General features: G+C 42.9%; 1 protein-coding gene across 4 annotated transcripts in view; it reads right to left on the reverse strand.

Moving 5' to 3' along the window:
- Positions 1-13,375, reverse strand: part of MON2 (MON2 homolog, regulator of endosome-to-Golgi trafficking) — a 117,156-nt gene extending 103,781 nt beyond the window's left edge. For 3 of the 4 annotated variants that reach the window (XM_060195005.1, XM_007516871.3, XM_007516870.2), the window contains exon 1: positions 12,862-13,375. In XM_060195005.1, the coding sequence (XP_060050988.1) occupies positions 12,862-12,972 (111 nt within the window). In that variant the 5' untranslated portion in view covers positions 12,973-13,375. Of the gene's footprint in view, positions 1-3,439; positions 3,561-12,861 lie in introns of those variants that run through there. The other variant, XM_060195006.1, reaches the window with a different exon arrangement.
- Positions 13,376-13,705: the final 330 nt, after the last annotated feature.

Genomic DNA, 13,705 nt, shown 5'->3' on the forward strand with positions numbered 1-13,705 from the left:
CACCAAAAAACAAAATACAAAACATTGCAAAGTCAAGTAAAACTGTTCTAGCATAGAAGACAATGGATAACCAAAAAATTTTATTATTACTCTTAGGTTATTGTTTTTTAAACACTCATTAAATTCCCATAAAGTGGATACAACACTTCATCATAAGTATGCTTAGCTGGCAGTACTTGACAGTTACATAGCATTTTACAATATGCCACAAAACTTCTTTTGGAATGTGTATGATTTTAGTGGGTTATATAAGACTAAAGACATACAGGGAGAGCCAGGTTGTGGCGCAGCGGGTTAAACGCACGCACATGGCACAAAGCCCACGCACCGCCTTAAAGATCCGGGTTCAAGCTCCTGGCTCCCCACCTGCAGGGGAGTCGCTTCACAAACGGTGAAGCAGGTTTGCAGGTGTCTATCTTCCTCTCCCCCTCTGTCTTCCCCTCCTCTCTCGATTTCTCTCTGTCCTATCCAACAACAATGACAGCAATAAAAACAACAATAATAACAACAATGATGATAAACAATGAGGGCAAGAAAAGGGGAAAAAAAAAAAAAGACATACAGGATATAGTTCCACAACCACCACCGAAGTTCCGTGTTCTCACACTCCCACCTCCCTAAGATAAGTACTATAGTTTTCAAAAGTCAGAGACAGCTGCATGGTGTTTTTGTTTTCTGTTTGTTACAAGTTCAAGTGTATCAGTTCTCTTGATTCCACATGAGTGAAGCCATCCTTTAGTTGTCTTTCATCTCTTCATTTATTCTCTAAACATAATGGCCTCCAGTTCCATCCGTTTTTGTCCCAAAGGACACAATGTTGTTTTTTGCCTCCAGGGTTATTGTTGGGACTCAGTGCCTGCACTACGAATACTGCAGGCTATTTTTTCCCTTTTGTTGCCCTTATTGTTTATCGTTGCTGTTACGGTTATTGCTGTTATTGTTGCTGGATAGGACAGAGAGAAATGGAGAGAGGAGGGGAAGACAGAGTGGGAGAGAAAGACAGAAACCTGCAGACCTACTTCACCGCTCATGAACCGGCCTCCCTGCAGGTGAGGAGCCGGGCTGCTCCAACTGGGATCTCTAAGCCCATCGAGATCTTTAAGCCCAACCGGGATCTTTAAGCCGGCCCTTGCACTTCACGCCATGTGCACTTATCCCGCTGCCCGCTCCCCCTACCTGCAGGGGCGAAGCTTTGCAAATGGTAAAGCAGTGCTACAGGTGTCTCCTGGTCTCTTTCCCTCTCAATTTCCCCCTCCCCTCTTGTTCTGACTGTCTCTGTCCAATAAGCAAATAAAGATAGTACAAAAAATTAAAATAAAATTTAAAGATTTCAGGAGTGGAGACCAGGCAGTGGTAAACTTAGTTAAGCACATATGTAACCATGCATGAGGATCCATGTTGAAGCTCCCACTCCCCACCTGCAGGGGAGAAGTTTCATGAACAGTGAACGTGTATCTCCATCTCTCTCTGTCTCCATTCCTCACTTAATTTATCTGTCTCATCAAATAAAGAAAAAAATAAAAGGAAAACAAAGGTAATCAGGAATGGTGAACTCATCATGCAGGCACCAAGCCCCACTCATATACCTGGTGACAATAAATAAATAAGAAAAAAGAAGCTGGGGGTATATACTCAATGGAATATTATTCAGTCATTTAAAAGATGGTATTGTGTTGTTCAGGGCAAAAGCGGGTAAAAAAGGAGGTGATTGGGAGTTGAGCGGTAGCGCAGCGGGTTAAGCGCAGGTGGCATAAAGCGCAGGGACCTGCGTAAGGATCCTGGTTCAAGACCCTGGCTCCCCACCTGCAGGGGAGTCACTTCACAGGCGGTGATGCAGGTCTGCAGGTGTCTATCTTTCCCTCCTTTCTCATTTTATCTCTGTCCTATCCAACAGCAATGACAGCAATAATAACTACAACAATAAAACATGGACAACAAAAGGGAATAAATAAATATAAAAAATTTTAAAAGCTTCTGCACAGCAAAACAAACCACCACCCAAACAATGAGACCTCTCACAGAATAGGAGAGCTTTACATGCCATACATCAGAAAAGAGGCTAATAACCAAAATATATAAAGAGCTCACCAAACTCAACAACAAGAAAACAAATGACCCCATCCAAAAATGGGGAGAGAATATGAACAGAATATTCACAACACAAGAAATCCGTGGTCCGGGAGGTGGCGAAGTCGATAAAGTGCTTGACTTTCAAGTGTGAGGTCCTGAGTTCAAGCCCCAGCAGCACATGTACCAGAGTGATGTCTGGTTCTTTCTCTCTCCTATCTTTCTCATTAATAAATAAATAAAATCTTTAAAAAGAAGAAGAAGGAGGAGAAGGAGAAGAAGAAGAAATCCAAAAGGCCAACAAACATAGGAGAAAATGCTCCAAGTTACTGAGGGTTAGAGAAATGCAAATAAAGACAACAGTGAGAATGTTATACATCAGAAAAGGTAGGAGCAACAAATTCTGGAGAGGTTGTGGGGACAAAGGAACCATCCTGCACTGCTGGTGGGAATGTCAACTGGCCCAAGCTCTGTGGAGAGCAGTCTGGAGAACTCTCAGAAGGCTAAAAATGGACCTACCCTATGACCCTGCAATTCCTCTCCTGGGGATATATCCTAAGGAACCCAACACACCCATCCAAAAAGATTTGTGTATACCTATGTTCATAGCAGCACAATTTGTAATAGCCAAAACCTGGAAGGAACCCAGGTGTCCAATAACAGATGAGTGGCTGAGCAAGTTGTGGTATATATATACACAACGGAATACTACTTAGCTATTAAAAATGGTGATTTCACCGTTTTTACATCTTCGATGCAGCTTGAAGAAATCATGTTAAGTGAAATAAGTCAGAGACAGAAGGATGAACATGGAATGATCTCACTCATAGACAGAAGTTGAAAAATAAGAACAGAAGGGAAAACGCAAAACAGAACTTGGACTCGAGTTGGTGTATTGCACCAAAGTAAAAGACTCTGACTCTGGGGCGGGGGGGGGGGGGGGGGGTGTTTTCAGGTCCTAGAACCTAATGGCAGAGGAGGACCTAGGGGTTGAACTGTTATGTAGAAAACTGGGAAATGTTACACATGTACAAACTACTGTATTTTACTGTTGACTCTAAACCATTAATCCCCCAATAAAGAATTTTTTTTTTTTAAAAAAGAAACATATTTTGGGCTGGGCAGTGGCACATATGGTAAAGTGCACACATTTCAGTGCATGAGGACCCAAGTTCAAGTCCCCAGTCAACACCTACAGTAGGGAAGTTTTTGAAGCTGTTTTCTAAATAAAATTTTAAATATATATATATATATTTCATTCATCTAGTATATTACTAATGGTTATCAGGATACACAATAGCTACAAAATATCAATGAATGTTTTGAAATGAACTAATGAAAAATTCTAAACAGAGAGAGGAACTTTACTAACCCACCAAATGAAAACTCCATAGGAAAGTTTTTTTGATTCAGAGATGAATCATCAAGTTGCACTTCTCTGCCATTCTCTTGGTTCTGTTCCATGGGTAAAATGGCTTTCGAACAGCTTCCAATCTTAACAATAAAAATCATTACAATCATTCCACATCTCAAAATTTCTTATGACAGTATGTAGAAGAGAAATGGGCTCTCCTAGTAGCTCTTAAGGAAGAAAGGAAAGACTTCTCTTTTAAAATAAATAAATAAATAAATAAAACCCCCCTCAAAAAAAAAAAAAAGAAAGAAAAGGCTTCTCTTTTCTGGGAGCACTCATGGTTATTTTATGATCTGGACAAAAATAAAGATGGAAATTATAAGGGTGGAAATGGTTTAAATTAGATTAAATTAATAAGATGCCTGGGAGCAAGGGGTAAAATTCACCTAAATTTGAAGGCTGCAAATGATGAATAGCCAGAGATATAGCTAAGTAGTAAACTGTGTGCTTTGAATGCATGATGTCCTGGTATGGAACCCCTTTTTTTTTTAATGGGACCATTTTTTTAAATATTTATTTTATTTATTTATTCCCTTTTGTTGCCCTTGTTGTTTTATTGTTGTAGTTATTATTGTTGTTGTCGTCGTTGTTGGATAGGACAGAGAGAAATGGAGAGAGGAGGGGAAGACAGAGAGGAGGAGAGAAAGATAGACACCTGCAGACCTGCTTCACCACCTGTGAAGCCACTCTCCTGCAGGTGGGGAGCCGGGGTTCGAACCCGGCTGGTCCTTGTGCTTTGCGCCACCTGCGCTTAACCCGCTGCGCTACAGCCCGACTCCCCCATTTTTTTTTAAGAAGGGAAAAAAAAAATCAAGAAGGCTGTAGTCAATCAGAAGAAAGCCAGAGGGAATGAATGTTAGAGAATTTGCAAAGGTCCCCTATATAAGAAATATGTATGTTTTTATCTTCAGTGCCATTTATCTTCACAGTAGCTCCGATATTATGGGGGGAGTCCCCTATATTCTGAGATTTTTTTAATAGATTTTTTTTCATAACATCTGTGATAGTAGAGCCTTGAAATTGAAATTTACCAAAGTTCCAAATTAATTATTCATAGGACACAGCATGAAACAAGTTAAAGAAGAAACATGAAATTCAAATGAACAGCACCTTAGAATAATGTACTCATGAGACACCTAGGAAATATGAAGCCATCTGAAAACTAATGATTTTAGATGTCAGGTAAAGTTAAAAAACCTAAAGTCAAGTACACACTTGGGAAAACTTAATAGATCTAGAATACTCTCTAGAGGGCATTATGCTCACAAAACAATCATTACATTTAAATCTGTAAGATTTTTCTTCTACGATATTCAGTTATTATGCTACTCCAAAGTTTTAAAAATACTTTCTCTATGGCATCCTATTCAATACCTTTAGCAGCCCATCTTCCCCGCAAGTCAGACATGTCTGGCTTCTAGAAAACTTTTTCTTTTTGCACGCAGGTGCACATGCATGCATGTGTATGTATGTGTCTCTGTGTGTGTTAGACAATATAATGGTTATACAGAAAAGACTAGGCAGAGGGCAGATAGCATAATAGTTATGCAAAGAGATTAATGCCTGAGGTTCCAAAGTCCCAGGTTTAATTCCCCACCCCACCATAAACCAGAGTTGAGCAGTGCTCTAGTTAAAAAAATAATAGGGGGCCAGGTGGTGGTGCACCTGGTTAAGTGCACACATTACAGTGTGAAAGGATCCAGGTTCAAGTCCCTGGTCCCCACCTGCAGGAGGAAAGTTTCACAAGTGATGAAGTTTCACAAGTGGTGAAGCAGGTCTGCAGGTTTCTCTCTGCCTCTCTTCCGCACTATTCCCCCTCCCCTCACAATTTCTCTGTCTCTATTCAAAATCAATAAATTTTTTAAAAATTAAAAATAAAAATAATAATAATTAAAGAAAGAAAGAAAATAAAAGGGCCGGGTGGTGACGCACTTGGGTAAACACTCACATTAGAGTGCACAAGGACCCAGGTTCAAACCCCCAGTTCCCACCTGCAGGGGAAAAGCTTCACAAGTGGTGAAGCAAGGCTGCAGGTGTCTCTCTGTCTCTTTTCCTCTCTATCTCCCCCATCCCTATTGATTTCTGGCTGTCTCTGGCCAATAAATAAAGATAATACAAAATCTTTTTTTAATTTTTGGGAGTCAGCGGTAATGCAGCGGGTTAAGCGCACGTGGTGCGAAGTGCAAGGACCAGCGTTAAGGATCCCGGTTCGAGCCCCTGGCTCCCCACCTGCAGGGGAGTCGTTTCACAGGTGGTGAGGCAGGTCTGCAGGTGTCTATCTTTCTCTCCCCCTCCTCTCTCCATTTCTCTCTGTCCTATCCAACAACGACGACATCAGTAACTACAACAATAAAATAACAGGGGCAACAAAAGGGAATAAATAAATATTTTTTAAAATTAAATTTTGTAATTAAAAAATAAATTAATAAAAGCAATTAATTAATTAATTATAAGAGAGACTCTCATGTCTGGGGCTCCAAAGTCCCAGGTTTAATCCCCCGCATCACCATAAACCAGAGCTGATCAGTGCTCTACTAAAAATAAATAAATAAACATAAAGGAAAGTTGCAAAACTAAAAAGAAAACAATTTGTAACATAGCATATCGAATGAAAGACTAAAATGCAGGTTGCATGTGAGCAGCTACCAACATCTATGTGGTGTGTCTATACAGAGAGTGTGCTTTTCCTTTTTAAAATCATAAACAGATCTCTGATAAGCACTTCCCATATATGCATATGTGTGGCACTAAAGTATATAAAATAGCACAGAAAATGCAAACCTGGTCCTAATGAACTGTATAGAAGAGGAAAATCACTATAACAGAAGGTAGAAGGTAAAGGTCAGAAGGAAATAATGTAAAATGAGTTCAAGTGAAAGTTCAGAAAGCATGAGCCTACAAAACTGGGAGAGGATCTGCAATTGTTTTTGCTATAGCAACTAGTTAGCACACAGCACAATTACTTCATGAGCAAATGAATGAGTAAGTGGGGATACAAATTAGGAAAGTATAAAGTTGGTTCTTTCATGCAACCAATGGATGAGCAACATTAAAAGTGGGATTAAGTGGTCCGGGAGGTGGCGCAGTGATAAAGCTTTGGACTCTCAAGCATGAGGTCCTGAGTTCGATCCCCGGCAGCACATGTTCCAGAGTGATGTCTGGTTCTTTCTCTCTCCTCCTATCTTTCTCATAAACCAATAAAGTGGTTTTTTAAAAAAAAAAAAAAAGTGGGATTAAATGAAAGGTAGATTTTAACATTCTTAAAGATGATCAGCAAAAGGAACTTCAGAGCTCATAGCACTGACAAGGGAGGCAGTGGAACATACTGAAAGAATGAACAGCAGTCTGGTTGAGACAAAAACATGACGGGACTGGGTGGTGGCACAGCTGGTTGGAGCACACACATTACAGTGTATGAAGACCCAGGTTCAAGCCTTTGGTCCCCACCTGCAGGAGGGAAGCTTCATAAGCAGTAAAGCACTATTGCAACTGTCTCTGTCTCTCTCTCCCCCCTTCTCTAACTCCACTATTCCTCTCAATTTCTCTCTGTCTCTATCCAGAATAAATAAAATTAATAAAAATAATTTTTAAAAAAGCAGATGAACACCATGCAAAGGGAAGGACAGTGTATTCATTCAATGGTGTTTCTCCTTTGTCTGTCTCTGTCTCTCAAACTCTATTCGGGGTTTGGGGGGAGTCTTTGGTATGAAGCCTAGTGAAAAAACAAAACAGTATAAAAAACATGGATTTATTTTATTATATTTATAAGGGAAAATATAATTGGCTGTATCATAAATTTCTCTGGCCAATATCGAGAGAAAAATAACATAGTACATTATAAACAACTAAACCAAACAACTCCCAAATCATCATGTAAACATTATCTGACCTTGCAGCCTGGAAGGTAGTGAAGGTGGTGCAGTGGATAAGGCACTGGCCTCTCAAGCACAAGGTCCAGGGTTTCACTTCTAGTAACACAGAGGCCAAACTGGTGTCCTGATTTGTTCTCTCTCTCTCTCTCTCTCTCTCTCTCTCTCTCTCTCCCTCCCTCCCTCCCTCCCTCTCCCTCTCCCTCTCCTTGGAAAAGGCCTGACAAGGTGTGGGGGTGGGGGTGGGGGTGTAGGTAGCATAATGGTTATGCAAAGAGACCCTCATGCCTTTCCACGTCAAGACTTTTCTGACAGCCCAATATATAACCTTACTTGCCCAGCTGCCTCTTTCCAGCAGAGCTGTTTGTTATTTCCCAGAATTTCTTCTTTATCCCTGATATTCTCAATCCATATGTTAGTTCTGGCCCATCTTCCTATACTCCTATGCTCTCTGACATCATCTGTAAACTGACATTCCTAATTCTGAAATTCCAAACCTTCCTCATAAGTGCCAAACCATACTTTTCAAATGCCTACTGGTCAGTTCCATTTGGATGTCACATATAAATCTTAAATTTAATATATTCATGACTATTCATTTCCTCCCAAAACATTCCCTCCTCCTATATTCCTTCACTTAGTGATCCATCCATTTTCCCAAACCAGAAAGTTTGGAAGCATTACAGATCTCTCTCTACAAATACAGTCATTATGCTTTGGCAATTTTACCTTCTAAATACCTGCAGTTCACATTCTCTTTCACCTGTCTACTATATTGCAAAATAGCCCTGTCTACTTCTACTCCTACTCAATGCAGACAATCATCGCTTCTAAAAAATCTGATGCTCTTTTCCTCAAAGTCCTAGGTCCATTCCCTGGCACCACCATAAGCTAGAGTTGAGCAGTGCTCTGGTAAAATGTATCCCCAGCCCCTTATATATTTACTTCTTTGCATTGCCTTTTCTACATAGTTTTTACTATCTTAGTGTTTTCATTTGTAAAATTCAAATTTTGCCTACCACTCAAAATTAAAAGACTAAAAACTTCCCCTTCTTTAAAGTACCAAAGTCAAAATTTGGAAGTGCTATTAAATTACCAGAGAAGTGAGTCAGACAGTAGCACAGCAGGTTGAGCACACGTGGCACAAAGTGCAAGAACCTTCGAGCCCCCGGCTCCCCACTTGCAGGGGCGTCGCTTCACAAGTGGTGAAGCAGGTCTGCAGGTGTCTATCTTTCTCTCCTCCTCTCTGTCTTCCCCTCCTCTCTCCATTTCTCTCTGTCCTATCCAACAATGAAGACAGACAATAATAACTACAACAATAAAACAACAAGGGTAACAAAAAGGGAATAAAAAAATAAATTACCAGAAAAAACTTAATAGTTTTTAAAGAACCATAATAGTTCTTTAAAGTCAAGGCTTCCAACTTAAAAGTTTTCACTGTTAGGCTAGTCATTCCGTCCTTATTTTAAATAGTAACACAGTAATGGTCATTTTCAATTTTTCAAGTAAGGTCTTAAGAATATTGAAAATATCACTTGTTTGTAAGTCAAGAATTTATACTTTGGGGCTAGAGAGGCAGCATAATGGTTACACAAAAAGGCTCTCATGCCTCAGGCTCCTAGGTCTCAGGTTCAATCCCCAGCACCACCATAATAAACGAGAGCTGAGCAGTGCTCTGGTTTCTTTCTATCTTTCCCTTGGTGTCTCTCTCTCACTGAAGTAAAATAAATGAAACATTAAAAAAAGGTTTATAATTATCATAAGAATTAACAGATAAGTGCTTGTTGGGACTACAAAATAGGATTCTATAAGTAAAAGTATTTCCCTTACAATCAATTTTAAATTCTTTGTTATAACTTTCAACAGTTTATCTGAAATAAAATATACAATAGCCATCTTTCCAAAAGTGGCACAAGTGCTTTCCATCAATAGGTAATATCTGCAGACATTATAAAAAGAGAGTTTGGAGTCAGCAAGGATAGCTCGCCTGGGAACATGCCTGCTTGGCATGTGCACAACTCAGGTTCTAGGCACAGCCCTCCCGGTGCCAGGGGAAGGTGCAGTGCTTTGATGTCCTTCTCTCTATTTATCTGTCTATCTGCAAGAGCTGGCCCAGAGCAGTGAAGTCCCAGCAAGAATAAAAAGATGAAGTTTGTTGAAAACTTTTAAGACCAAGAGACTTGTATAAAGTTAAACTTCTCTCTCTCTCTCTCTTTTAACTAGAGCACTGCTCAGTTCTGGTTTACGATGGTGCAGAAGATTGAACCTGGGACTCTGGAGCCTTAGGCATGAGAGTCTCTTTGTATAACGGTTATGCTATTTACCCCTACGCCAAAGTTAAATTTCTTAAAAGTCTAAAATCCAGGGGGTCGAGCGGTGGCGCAGTAGGTTAAGCGCATGTGGCGCAAAGCGCAAGGACCGGCCTAAGAATCCCGGTTCAAGCCCCCGGCTCCCCCCCTGCAGGGGAATCACTTCACAGGCGGTGAAGCAGGTCTGCAGGTGTCTATATTTCTCTCCCCCTCTCTGTCTTCCCCTCCTCTCTCCATTTCTCTCTGTCCTATCCAACAATGAACAACATCAACAATGGCAATAATAATAACCACAACGAGGCTACAACAACAAGGGCAACAAAAGGGGGAAAAAGTGGCCTCCAGGAGCGGTGGATTCACGGTGCAGGCATCGAGCCCAGCAATAACCCTGGAGGAAAAAAAAAAGTCTAAAATCCAAACTTTATAAGTTATTTTTAAAAGATTTATTTATCGGGAGTCGGGCGGTAGCACAGCGGGTTAAGTGCACATGGAGCAATGCGCAAGGACTGGCTGAAGGAACCCGGTTCGAGCCCCAGCTCCCCACCTACAAGGGAGTCGCTTCACTGCAGTGAAGCAGGTCTGCAGGTGTCTATCTTTCTCTCACCCTCTCTGTCTTCCCCTCCCCTCCTCTCTCCATTTCTCTGTCCTAGCCAACAATAACAGCAATAACTACAACAACAATAGAAACAATAAGGGCAACAAAAAAGAAAGAATCTAAAAAAAAAAAAAAAGATTTATTTATCAATAGTAGAGAGTGGAATGAGAGAAAAGGGGAGGAGAGTTGAGGAGGGGAAGGGGAGAGGTGCAGAGAGACATAGGGAGAGGGAGTGAGAGAGAGGGGAAGAGGAAAGGAGAGGTAAGGGGAGAGAAGAGGAGGGGAGAGGGTGAGAAGAGAAGAGGGAGAGAAGGGGGAAGGGCAGAGTGGGAGGAAGAAAGAGAGAAGAAAAGAGGAGAGATAGAAACGGGGGGGGGCGGCGGTAGCGCAGCGGGCAAACGCAAAAACCGGACCGTCAGAAGGATCCCAGTTCAAGCCCCAGGCTCCCCACCTGCAGGGGAGTCGCTTCACAAACGGTGAAGCAGGTCTGCAGGTGTCTATCTTTCTCTCCCCTCTCTCTCTGTCTTCCCCTCCTCTCTCCGTTTCTCTCTGTCCTATCCAACAACAAAGCAACGTCAACAATGGCAATGATAACCGCATCGAGGCTGCAACAACTAGGGCAACAAAAAGGGGGAAAAATGGCCTGCAGGAGCGGTGGATTCATGGTGCAGGCACCGAGCCCAGCAACAACCCTGGAGGGAAAAAAAAAAAAAAAAGACAGAGAGAAGTACACACACGCACACACACACATAATAGCACCAAAGCTTATCCCAGTGTAGAGGAGGCTGGGTTGGGTCTCTAACATGGCATGAGGTGCCAAGTCCTATCCCCAGTATCAGATGTGTTTTAGTGGTATTCTGGCCCTCCCTTCCCCTGTCCTCTCCTGGAGGCCATTCCCTCCCCCCCTTTTTTTTGCTGCACTTGTTGTTGCCCTTGTTGTTGTTATTGTTGGATAGGATAGCGCTTTGCGCTACATGCGCTTAACCCACTGCGCCACCGCCCTACCCCCCTCTCTGTCTTTCTATCTGAAAGAATCAGTCTGTGGTGGTGAAGACCCAATAAATAAATAACTGATTATTTCCATTTATTTATTTATTTTGGATTGAGACAGAAATTGAGAGGGGAGGGGGCGATGGAAGAGAGAAGGAGGGGGAGAGGGAGAGAGAAAGATACCTGCAGCACTGTTTCACTTTCCTGAAGCTTCCTCCCTACAGGTAAGAACAGGGGGCTTGAATCTGGGTCCTTGTATACTTTGATGTGTGCACTTAATCAGGTGTGCCACTGCCCAGTCCCAGTAACTAAATTCTTTAAAGAGAAAATATCACAAAACCCCTAAATGACCTTTCAAAGAAAATAGTAAATGAAGTTAGGTATACCAAACACACTAAGTAAAAACAAAGATTAAAGTCATTAGTTTTACAAAAGTGTCACTGAAATGTCTTATTTCAGAAATGAGGAAAGAAAAGCATTATGTTTTCTTGTTTGTCTTTAACATTTTAAGAGACATTAAATAGCACCTCAGTGGAATAAGCCAATAGTGACTGCAAATTTTTTTTTTTTCAATTCAGGAAGTATTTGGAGAATTTAACCAGATTTATCATTAACTTGGGCTTCTCTGGTACCTTTTTCTTTTTTTGCCATGATGAGTTTTCCAACCATAAATGAATAAATCCATTCCTTAAACCTGCTTTATGTCTGAAACAAAACTTAAATTCAAAGAGGTTCAGATATATTACTATATAAATTCAAATGTGTTCGCTTTGACTTCATACACAAACTCCCCGCACAGTACTAATAACTAGCCTTAAATTAGCAGAGGTCCTGTGAGTCTTCAGTGTATTAACTAAAATGTGTCGCTGGATAATTTCTTAGTAGGAAGTCGGGCGGTAGCGCTGCGGGTTGAGCACCCGTGGCGCAAAGCGCAAGGATCGGTTGAAGGATCCCGGTTCAAGGCCCTGGCTCCCCACCCGCAGGGGAGTCGCCTCACAGGTCTGCAGGTGTCTATCTTTTTCTCCCCTTTTCTGTCTTCCCCTCCTCTCTCCATTTCTCTCTGTCCTATCCAACAACAATGACATCAATAGTAACTACAACAATAAAACAAGGGCAACAAAAGGGAATAATAAAAATAAATAAATAAATAATTTATTAGTAGTTCATGGGTTAACAATTAAACTACGTGGCAGATACCAAGGCATGATGCCTTCAATTGAGAGATTATAATCGCGAGAAAGATTTCAGCACAACTAAGGATATTAGATTTTAGAAGCAACAAACATTAAGTTTTTCAAGTCTAGTTTGGCCAGTTTCAAGTCTGAAAAGACACCAGGAAAGGCGAGTGTACGATAACCTAGTTGAATTGGCAGAACGGCCTCACTCCACGAACTTCATTACCAAATCCAAAAGGGCAAGAGCGTGAAGGAAATCAAAGCGTCTCAGCCCTCTCCAGAGGAAACCGTAGGAAGCTCTAGTGAACAACCCACCACTCGAAAAATCTGGAAAGGTGAGGGAGAAAATGACTAGACAGGTCTGGAGGATGGCAGTAAAGGATGGGTCTAACAGAACCGGGCATGCTCTCAGTGCCTTCCCCAGACGTCGCCTGGCACTCACCTCCTTGACAGGTGGGAATTTCTTCTTGCATTCTAGTGACAGAGCCCGTAAATCGCTTTGCATGTTCTCCAGCAGCTTCTTCACCGCCTCTGGGCTGTTGGTGCCGGACATGATCCACCAAACTCTCGGGCAATTTCAGCGCGGCGCAAACCAACTCCAGCACTGTCACCTCTTTGGATGGGACGGGCAACCCGTCCGGGAGCCTCCAGCCCTTCCGCAGCCCACCTCCTGGGCTCTGCGGGGACTCGGCCAGGCCTGGGCTGCGAGCCCCGAGCGAGTCCCAGCGCCCCCCGCAGCCTCCTCGAAACTCTCCTCTTCGAGGTGGCCACGCAGTCGACCCGCCCCGCTAGGCTCCGCCGGCTCTGGCCGAGGAGCCCACAAGGCGGGCAGGAGCCTCCCGCTCCTGCGGGGCCCGGCCACACCGGGTGTCACCAGCCAAGCCGGCCAGAAAATTCAGAGCTGGATCCTCCAGTTCCCTAGACTCGCCGACGCCATTAGCAGAGTGACCCACAATTCCGAGCGCGGCCGGGACACGTCAGCCGCACTTCCGGGCACCGCGGCCACCGCCCCCATGGCCGCCAACCAGGGCAGCGAACTGCGGGTGGGGCGGGGCCAGGGGCGGGGCCACGCTCGGGGCAGCTGAGGTTCCGAGGGTGCAGGGCGCCTTCGGCCCCCCCCCCCCCCCCCCCCCCCCCCCCCCCGTCTGGCCGTGTCCGAGTAGGTTGGGGGACTCTCGATTCTCTTTCCGCAATAAATGCCTGGAGAAGCCTGGCGTTCTCCTAAGCGTATCTTCTTGTGTATGTTTGTGTTAAGTCACATTTTGGTGCAAACATTTTGCTTACTT

Source organism: Erinaceus europaeus, chromosome 7 (genome assembly GCF_950295315.1).
Source record: "Erinaceus europaeus chromosome 7, mEriEur2.1, whole genome shotgun sequence".
Taxonomy (NCBI): domain Eukaryota; kingdom Metazoa; phylum Chordata; class Mammalia; order Eulipotyphla; family Erinaceidae; genus Erinaceus; species Erinaceus europaeus.